We start from the raw sequence: 10465 nt of genomic DNA, 5'->3' as shown, positions 1-10465 counted from the left end.
ATTGCGTAAGTATTCATACCCTTATCTGGGACAGTTGAAATTTAGCTCAGGAGCATTCATATTGCTTGTAGATGGCACTACACTTCGAGTGAAGTTAACCTGTGGAAAATTTAATTGAATGGATATGATCTGGAAAGGCACACACAGCTTAATAAAATGTCTAACAGCTGATAATGCATATCAGAGCAAAAACCACGCCCTGAGGTCAAAATAACTGCCTGTAGAGCTCAGAAACAGGTTTGTAGCATGTAGTCCCTGTTACCTTTAATGGAAGAAGTTTGAAACAACCAGGACTCTTCCTAGAGCTGGCCTCCTGGCCAAACTGAGCAACTGATGGAGAAGGGCTTTGGTTGGTGTGGTGACCAAGAACCTGATGGTCACTCTAGTTGAGCACCATGATCATACGTGGAGATAGGAGAAATCTACATTATATACTAAGATTAGGATTCTTAACGCACACACACACACACATATATATATATATATATAATATATAGTTATGTGATTTCTATATTGCAACCTCTCAGGTCTGGACTTACCAAGTTTCTTGAGGTCTGTCTCTACAGCCATGATCTTCCCTCCATAATTCTCCATACCCTCTGTTACATTATCCATTCTTTGGACCACTGTGGGCACACATTGTAAAAGCCAGTCAGACTTTGTCTGCACTATGGATTACATACTATAAATCCTTAAGTACTTCTAATTTTAGAAAGTCATTAGGCTGCTTGAGACGTATTTCTGAGACAGCATTCCTTCAAAATGCTGACCGTTTTGACCTGTGTGGACATGATTTAACAATTTTTCACTTGTCCATATAAAAATACAACATACATTCCAAACACACAGTCACGCAGGAAATGCATGACACTTCATTTACTCAGGAATTTGGAATGGATCTTGAGGAGACGCTATCAGAGCATCTCCTTTCTGGTGATTCCCAGCAGGCACCACTATAGCCATTCAAAGACAGATTTTGGACTCATCCCTGATTTGTACAATAATGAAACCTTAGTTTAAGATGCCTAAGGGCTGAAATGTTAATATAACCTACCATAACCATGACCTGACCATTTATGTTCTTATACAACGTTGTATGACATTAAACTTAATTCTAGGAGTATGTGTTCATGTGCACCACTAGAGGGCGCTTTCACTATGCATTCTGCATGATTCTTTTGGGAAGTAGTGTATGATTAAAATACCAACTGTCACATTTGTCTTTTTCTTTGGAACAGTCAGAAGGTGATCTTACAGGCTATCCTGACAAAGGCCCGGAACAGTTTCAAATCCCCCCTCTTGTTCCCAGTGTTTTTCCCATTGAATAGCTCACAGGCGGTCAAACATGAATTAAAAAATAAAAGTCATCATCTTCGCTCTCTCACTGTTTTCAAACTCATGTTTCATTCAGACATGCAGCACTCAGCTATCGCTGCCAGCAAACTCAAACACATTAAAGATCTTGGGTGTTAGCATTCCTGACTGCGCTTGTGTAACCAAACACAAAACAAATATATGCTGTAGGGGAAAAACAAAACACAGAGGTCCATTTCAAAGGCTTGTTGGTCATTTTCACACTGGGAGTCTGTCAGCGGGAGGTCAACACTGCCAGTCTCCTGCCCTCCCTCCCTCTCCCCTTTCTTTCTTATTTTCCTGTATCAGCCGTGTTGTTTTTGAATGGAGTTTAGTGGGATGGTTCTCTTAGCTGACAGAATGAGTGACTCAATCTAAATATGCACTACTGAGACACTCACTGGACTAAATCTGAACATACAATTAAAAATTCTTGTTTATATGACGTTGTTGAGAAGTGATACAGAATAAAGTAACCAGATACTTTCTGGCACTGCCAACAAAGGAAACATGACATGTTTTCAGAATGCCACAAACTCCCTGTCAATCAACCTGTGGGTTTTGGGACAGCAAATTGCCGCTAAGGCATAAAATCTCCTCTGGAGCAGGTTTGTATTGAAACTTGCTGCTTTACATGGTCTTCTCATCTGGTTGGCATTAGGGCTTTAGAGAACCAGAGGAGACATATGGACTCAATGGAGACGTGATCTGGACAATCAGATCACATTCATTTAAATGCAAATAAGCAAGAACACATTTTCAAGTACAGATTTCGGGTGATTTGTAGAAGTTAATTTGTCTATCTATCTATCTATCTATCTATCTATCTATCTATCTATCTATCGATCTGATTTGTGTTAGTGCTTTGTTGTATAATATAATACTGTTATCCCTTCAAAATATTTAATTGCAAACCCATTAGCACTGCTTGCTGCAGAAATGTTAGCTATATCACATAAATGAATAAAGTTGTTTAAAAACTTAACTACATTTGAAAGCTAAAAAATACCTCTAATTTACCGTGTCGTTCTGGAAGACAACAGCGTGCATTATCTTATCCTGGTTTTTGGCACCAGACAAAATAAACTGCGATGCTCTGTTTCACAGCGCTCATGGCTTTCCCAGCTAATACAGAAAACAGATTTCACTGTGATAGTCCGGCTGACAATATTTGGAAAACTGACTTGTTTCTACGGTGCAATATGGTTGCCTTATGTCAGGACAAATAATAAAGTGAGCCAAAGTTCAAAACTGAACAGCAGAAATTATGGGGAATGTTCATTTGTGGCACATTCTTGATACGTTTTAGCTGGATAAGATATAAACCCAGTGAACCTAGATTTTCCAGGTTTCTGTTCTAAACGACAGACAGCAGGAATGGTCTGTGCCGTACTTTTGTAGATTTGCAGTCTTCATTGTGAAAGTATAGAGGGCTGAAACTGCAAACATGTAGAATTATGCACATCACTGCAAAAGATAAATGGATGTGTCAATGTCAGGAGGACTTCTTACCTTTGTATCCAAGCACAGCCACAGCTATGGTGAGCAGTGCACAAAGTACATACAGAAGAGCAATCGCCACCCTCAGGGCCCAGTCATTTTTACATTTAGTGCATTCACTTCCTTCCTGGATACCTGCAACAGAAAAAAAAACTTATCAAAATATTAAAATGTTTTTATGCATGATGTAAATACATATTCCTCAATCTTAATTAACAACTAAAGTGCTGACAGGAAAGAGGCTTTGGTTGCTTTAACAAATTAGAAGCCAGCATTTACTTAACCTAATGTTGTTCTAAACCTATATGACTTTCTTCTGTGGGACAGAAAAGATGTTTTGACAAATGTATATATGTATATATATATATGTGTATATATATATGTATGGCATCCAGGTCAGGCTAAAATGCCCCATGAGAGAGCTGGGGGGTGGGCAGGTCGCTGGGGAGCTTGTCCTTAGACCTAAACATCTGTGTAAACATCAAAAAAAGGCCCTCCGAGCTATGGCCCCGGATGTAGGGGGGTTTGCACTGAGGGTTTGGAGAGGTGGTCTGTGTGGGGGAGATCAGGAGAGGCCTCAGCCCCCACCATCCCACCCTCACTCAACTATAACCAAACTACACCATGTAAACAAGCAACATCACCACCACCTCTGGCTATGGGTCACTGGGGTGTGCAGCGGAGAGAGAGGAGAGGAAAGAAAACAATAAATGTATCACTTCTACATTGCTGTAGAGTGTTTATTGCGGTGTTTCTTTCACCTAATGAAAACTATTAACTAGAGATGGACAAATTGCTCCTGACTTACAACACTGAAGCTATATTAACCACACAGATTTCTCTTCCTATAGCCTTTCACACATGCTTTGAAATTTCACTGAAGAAATACAGATGTGCTCTTTCAGATAGCTGGAATTCCAAGACGGGATGCTTAAATTTGTGCTCTGAAGCAACAGATAGGGAATCACGCAATGCTTTCTACTTATTAACTAGGGTTGGGAACAAGAAACAGTTTTTATTCCGTTTTTTTTAATTTTTTTTAATTTCAAAACTGAATGTCATTTGTTTCCGTTAATGGTTCCTGCATATGTTCCCACTTGACTGATGGAGTTTACCTGTAGTAGTTAATCAGTGGTACAGTAACACCATTATTACATCTAATGATCTTCAGAATGATCAACAGAATACAGCACAACCGATGTAGTTCCACTGCCAAACAAATGACTCAAATAAACTGGTTCTTTTAAGTGAATCAAAAGCATATAGCGCAACCAGTGTCATTGTATTATAAGCAAATTACTCTAATGAATCGGTTCTTTTAAGTGAATCAAAAGCAAAAGGTGCAAACCAGTATAGTCCCATTCAAAAAAAAATGACTCAAATTAACTGGTTCTTTTAAGTGAATCAAAAGCATATAGCGCAACTGGTGTCATTTCATTCCATACAAATGACTAATGAATCAGTTCTTTTAAGTGAATCGAAAGGATACAGTGCAACCGATGTAGTTCCACTCCCAAACAAATGACTCAGATGAACTGGTTCTTTTTAGTGAATTAAGTGTACAGTGCAACCGGTGTCACTGTATCCCGTGCAAATTACTCGAATGAACTGTTGCTTTTAAGGGAATCAAAAGCGTACTGCACAAACAGTGTAACCCCATCCCTGAATAAATAACTAATAAATCGGTTCTTTTAAGTGAATCAAAAGCAAACAGCGCAACTGATGTAGTTCCATTCCCAAACAAATGACTCAAATATACTGGTGAATCAAAGTGAATCAAAAGCGTACTGTGCAACCAGTGTCATTCTATTCTGTGCAAATTACTCTAACAAACTGGCTCTTTTAAGTGAATCAAAACCGTAAAGCGCAACCAGTGCAGTCTGATTCTGAAGTAACTAAAAAGTCTGTGTAAACTGTTCATGTTTTGTATTTACGGGCATGTGCTGCTTCAGTTAGGTTATTAATGAGAAATAATGAGGTTATAAGAGAGAAACAATGCGGCAAGACGTGCATCCAAATGAGAGAGCGAGAGAGACTGCGAAACTAGACGTTTCTTCTTATATTAACTACCGTACTCTACGATTAGCTCAGTGAATAATTAAAAAAAACATAGACCCGGCTAGAACAAGCGGAGTGATACAAAATTGTGAAAAGGCGTTCCTGTAGCGGTACCAGTACAATATCTCACGGTTCTCAACCAATCAGATTTGAGAACCAGAACGAACTGTTGTATACTATTGAAATTAAATCATCATATAGCAATGGAATTGCATTCCGAAAGTACAAAAACAACTGTTAATGGAACCTAATAGGAACTAGAATGGTTCCTTTGAGGAATTTGAATCAAAACCTAACTTGTTAATTTCTTCAAGATTCAATGTTTCCTTGTTCAAACCCCCTACACTTGCCAATAGATTAATGCAGTCTATATGGACCGTACATGACAACATTATCTATAAACATTCTGACACACATCCAAACACCCACACATTTAATGTTTGTAACTCAAACACACACAGAGAAAAACCTAAAGGGAAAAGCAAACTGAGGCCCTGGAATGGATGACCATACCTTGCCCTTTACTACAGGGCTTTAGGGAGAGTCTGGAAAATGGCTAGAGTGTCATTTTCAACAGGCCAGCAGTGACTGGTTCTGCTCCAGGAAATTCCCAATAAGAAAATTAAAGCTGCAAGCAGCGATGAACGGGCCCTCGCACAGGGACACGCCCCTTGACGAAAACTCAAGATCTTCGCAATTTAACGTCACAAAGGCCTTATGATGACCCTCACCAAATTTGAAGATGATCCGAATAAAACTGTAGGAGGAGTTCGTCAAAGTACGAGGCCTGGAAATGTCAAAAACTGCACAAAAATTGTACAGTAAATTCAAAATAACGTGCATCCTGTTGGGTTTTGGATTTTGTACCAAGAGACTTTTTTGTAGGTAATGGTGTGTTACGCACGTGTACCGATTTTCGTACATGTACGTAAAACGTAGCTCGAGGTGCACTCCGTTGTAATTTTACAGGTGGCGCTATCGAGCCGTTTTGCCACATCCACTTCTGAAACCCATATCAGATGTAAATTTTCGCCAGTTCTGATGCGTGTGCAAAGTTTCAGGAGTTTTGGAGAATGTTTAGGCCCTCAAAAAAGCGATTCACTTTCGAGAAGAAGAATAATAATAATAATAATAATAATAATAAACGGAGCAATTCCAAGAGGGTCCTCGCACCGCGGTGCTCGGGCCCTAATAACTAGTCAAACAGTCTAAATGAATTTACAGTAACACACAACAGCCCATACCTAAAGTTTGTTAACGTACATTGGATGATTGTTGTTCTAGTCAACACTTTACAGTATGCATGCTACATATCTCATTATGGATCATATTAAAAGTTGGAGGAGGACAGAATAGAGAAGTGCTGCTTTAACACTTGTGTGAGATGAGGTTGTTAAGCTGTGGCAGGAGATTGAGGAGGGAAACGCTGAGGCCCGCATCCATGCCTGTGCAACAGCTGTGTTTCATTTGGACTCAGGAAGTCGCTCAAAGAAAATTCCTGTACTTATCTTTTTCCTCTGTACCTGCTATAAGACCCACTCACACTTGCCCAATGCAACACAACACTTGTGATGGAAATTTCCATGGCAACAAAAATACATTTTTCCACACTACACACAGAAAGCGGTCCATGTTTGAGCTGACTTTTGGTTTGGCATACATATATAAGGGTGATTCTTCAATATGCTCTTTTGCAAAAACTATTATCCTAGTTTTAGGGTAAATTAGCTTTCAGATTTCCTATGGTCTCTTTAATGACATTTTCCTAATTTTTTAGGAGTACTGAAGTGCTAAATATGCCATAATTTAACTATTTTGCACCACTACCCAGACTTGTCCTCCAAAAAACACATCTGAAAAATCATAAAAGATCTTCCAAGGAAGTCTAATTTGGTCTCATAGAGGCCTCAAGCAGCCATTACAAATATGTTTGCACATTTACAGGGGGTGACTGATTCATAATTATGTTTAATTAAGCCCTCCATAATGTTCAAACATGTAAGCTACAGTTCAAAAGCTATGACGAGTTACTGATAAATTAAGCAAATCTGAGCAGTGAACCCTTCTGGGTCCAATCTGAGCTCAGGCATTTGAGGAAAAACAATTATTTTGCCATTTGATAATAATTACAGCCTTATCTGCATGATCTGAATGCAATGAATGTGCAAAAGCTGTCATAATAAAGTACTTCTTTTCATAATTTAATTTAAGCATTACCTCAACTGATTTAATGTTGGCCATTGTTTCGTGACTATACAAATTTGGAAGATATAAAATAATTAAACATGACAGATTGGCAGCCCTGAAAGCAAACGGTTTAACAAACATGATCAACTAGTAACAACAGACCCAGTCAGTATTTTAAGATGAAGAGCAAACAAAATCTTGCAGTATGTCATTCAGGTTTATTTCAACATAAGAAAACAATGAGTTTTGTCATGTTAAAAATATTCTGGATATCTATCTCTATGTGACCATTGCCAACATCTGGAATCAACACTCATAGTAAGACTCAAATAAAATGCTATTTGCATAAAATTCCTTTCAGTTGTGTAGCATCAGAAATAGTAAACTTTGTGAATCTGGTGCACATCTCTGGATCCAATCATCAAGCCCCCAGCGTCCCTCATTAAAAGCCCCCTCTCTGGAATGTTAACAAGCGCTCTAAAAAAGGGGTATAACTACAGAGACAAATTACTACACCATTATGTTTGTAAACCTCTGAACTGTACTGCTCCACACCACTAGCATGCAACAGTAACATTTTTTCCCCTTTTTTGACAGCAAACAGGTTTATAACACTTTAAATAGGCACAAGCATCTGGAGCTTATTACACAAAGGGGAATAAAATCAAAGGATGCAAGAGAAAATTTGATACATCATCCCTTCATGCCAAGGACTGAAGAACAAACATCTAAAATGTCAGCTTAGTTTACAATTTGGATGCAAGGAATGCTTTTCCTCAAAGAACCCTTTATATCTTCAACCTTATTTAGAAAACACCACCATGGTATAGGAAGTGTAGTATATTTTAGCTTATGAATGGCTTGAACATGCCACCACACCGTATCCGTGTGGAAGAGGTCTGGACCAATTAAAACAGCACAGCCCATTACGCTGGAACCTTTTTTTTTTTGAGTGAGACTGAATCTTCATGGAAAACTAAATCCGTAAGATACACTGAGGAAAATCATGCCTTAAATGACTAACAATTGCTACGCACTCATGGGCTACAACATGAAGCCTTTGTTTGCATGTTTACAGCTCAGATTTAATCAGACACATGCAGTTTTGATACAAACAAATCAACAGCAAGCAATTTAAAGAAAGTGTTTAACGTTTCTGGATCAAACAGGTTTTTTTATGACATCAGCAACAAAATAAAGGCAGAAATAGGAATAAATCCGCTCTGGAGTTCAGAGAGAGGCAATAAAGTCTTTCCTAAAACATTGGCACAGTCAGTGGGACACGTGTGGGCTGTTTTCAGCTCCACTTATTTCCTTATGTGATTAAGGCCATGTGCAGTTTTAGAAATCCAGAGAGACTCTGAAAGAATGAGATGACATGGAGCTAGCCATTGTGAAAACAACTCAAAGAACTAGATAAACCTACAATGGTCTTTCAAGAGCAATTCAACATATTTAGTTCTTGCTGCTTAGAATGAAAACATTGAGAAAAGACAAGAAACACACCGTGGCCATGCATATATATGCTTATGTTCAGCCCTGCAAGTCATCTGTATTGTATTACTGTAGAAATAAAGCGCAAACTAAAGAGGAAATCATAAAAAGGATGTATGGAAAATGTGTGGAGACAAAAACAGAGATAATTCACAGCCAGCCAGACAGGCAGATCCCACTCAGAATCTGAGACAGGAAATCAAAATCCGAAGCCAAGAGCCTCTGGCTAATGAGCTGAAAAAGAGATCCTGCTCTTGATATTGGTCTACTGCACTAAATAAATGCAAATACCTTTAAATCCATTCTTCTCTTGCTACTTTTCCCAATGGTTTAACAGTATTAAGCATATAACTTAACTATCTATAAAGTCATACATGATGGGGTTTTCATTTTCTTATGTATTGTAACATCTGTCTTGGTGATTGATGCAAAAGATTCTATAAAAACCATAACAAGAAAACATTGTTGGCTTTGATACATGTAGAATTGTTGCAACTTTTTTTTTTTTTGGCAGCGACTCGAGTGAAGTCACACAAGCTCACCTTGTTCTTATTCCAGCACACAATGTTATTTTTATTGTTGTTATTTTTGATTGCACAATAAAGTTGAAGAACAAATCTTCCTTTCCTTGAAAAGAAGTAACATTGTAATTGCAAACTCCTGGTGTTCGCCCACTTGAGTGTTCTTATACTATTTAGGCTTAGTATCAGGTGGGATACATCCTTTCTAGTCCCTTCACTCACAAGCATAAACCAAAAAAAAGCTACATTCATAATACATGGAGACAAGTAGATTTTTATGCTTTTAAAACACCGATCTTTTAGTGATGAGACTGTATCTGCATGTGATACAACACAAAAGAAGATATTTTGAAGAATGTGAGTAACTAAACAGTAGCTGGTCCACACTGACTTTTACAGTAGGAAAAAAATACCAGCAACTGCTTGGTTACCCACATTCTTCAAAAATAACTTTTATGTTCAACAGACGAAATAAACTAATTCAGGTTTAAAACAACTTGAGTAAATGATGGTATAAAAATGAAACACTATTGAAAGACAGATGATCTTTTAATGTTAGTAAAACAACAAAACAGAAAAAAAATCACTCACTGCTCTTGACTGATGAACTTATCATCAGTCAGTTGCTTTAAAAAAAGTATAATTGATGTATATAGTGTTTTATTTTAATATTTGTTCATTCAATTTCTTGAATGCTACTGCTAAATACTGTACCTGAAAAATAAAATGTTGTAAATACTGCTAAATACTGTACCTGAAAAATGTTCTTATTTTCTAATAACAAAGATAAAATAATGACAAAGATTTTTATCTTTGCTAACTTTGCCTAAATGTCTGCCATTGTTTTTTATTTTATATTTTGTTAAGGTGTAAGAGGTGTTATGTTTCTGCACTCTTCCATTTTTAGCAAATTAAGAAAACTTTGTCTAAAACAATTTTTGTGATGGTTTGTATTTTTTGTGCTCTGTATGGAACATCAGTGCCTGTTTAAGTGATGAACTCCATTACTTGTGTTTGTTTCAGACATGATAACAGACGTTTTATACTTGTGCTACAACTTTTTTGGCCTGTGCTACAAAACTTTCAACCTCTGTAGCACCTGTGCTATGTGAAAAAAAAGTTAACGTACAGCCCTGCATGCCTCATTATTAACCCTTAACATTAGAAACATTAGGCCACAAGGGCATATGCCATTATATTCATACATGATCCAGATGAACGTCTAAACTCATTTGAGCAGTGCACTTATTAGCAAACCATTTAAAGTGGTCATACGCTGTTGCTAAAAAGAACATTATTTTGTGTATTTGGTGTAATGAAATGTGTTTATGCAGTTTAAGGTTCAAAAAACA

General features: G+C 37.6%; 1 protein-coding gene across 1 annotated transcript in view; it reads right to left on the bottom strand.

The window, feature by feature from the left end:
• The window catches only part of LOC107686068 (collectin-12-like), a 33242-nt gene that overhangs the window by 7066 nt on the left and 15711 nt on the right, over nt 1-10465 (bottom strand). The window contains exons 3-4 of the mRNA XM_016482905.1: nt 2866-2988; nt 540-626 (exon numbers count right to left, since the gene is read on the bottom strand). Coding sequence (XP_016338391.1) covers nt 540-626; nt 2866-2988 — 210 coding nt within the window. The remainder of the gene's footprint in view (nt 1-539; nt 627-2865; nt 2989-10465) is intronic.

Source organism: Sinocyclocheilus anshuiensis, unplaced genomic scaffold (assembly GCF_001515605.1).
Source record: "Sinocyclocheilus anshuiensis isolate Anshui unplaced genomic scaffold, SAMN03320099.WGS_v1.1 scaffold930, whole genome shotgun sequence".
In the NCBI taxonomy this organism is placed as follows: Eukaryota; Metazoa; Chordata; class Actinopteri; order Cypriniformes; family Cyprinidae; genus Sinocyclocheilus; species Sinocyclocheilus anshuiensis.
This window is presented reverse-complemented; position numbering and strand designations above follow the sequence as displayed.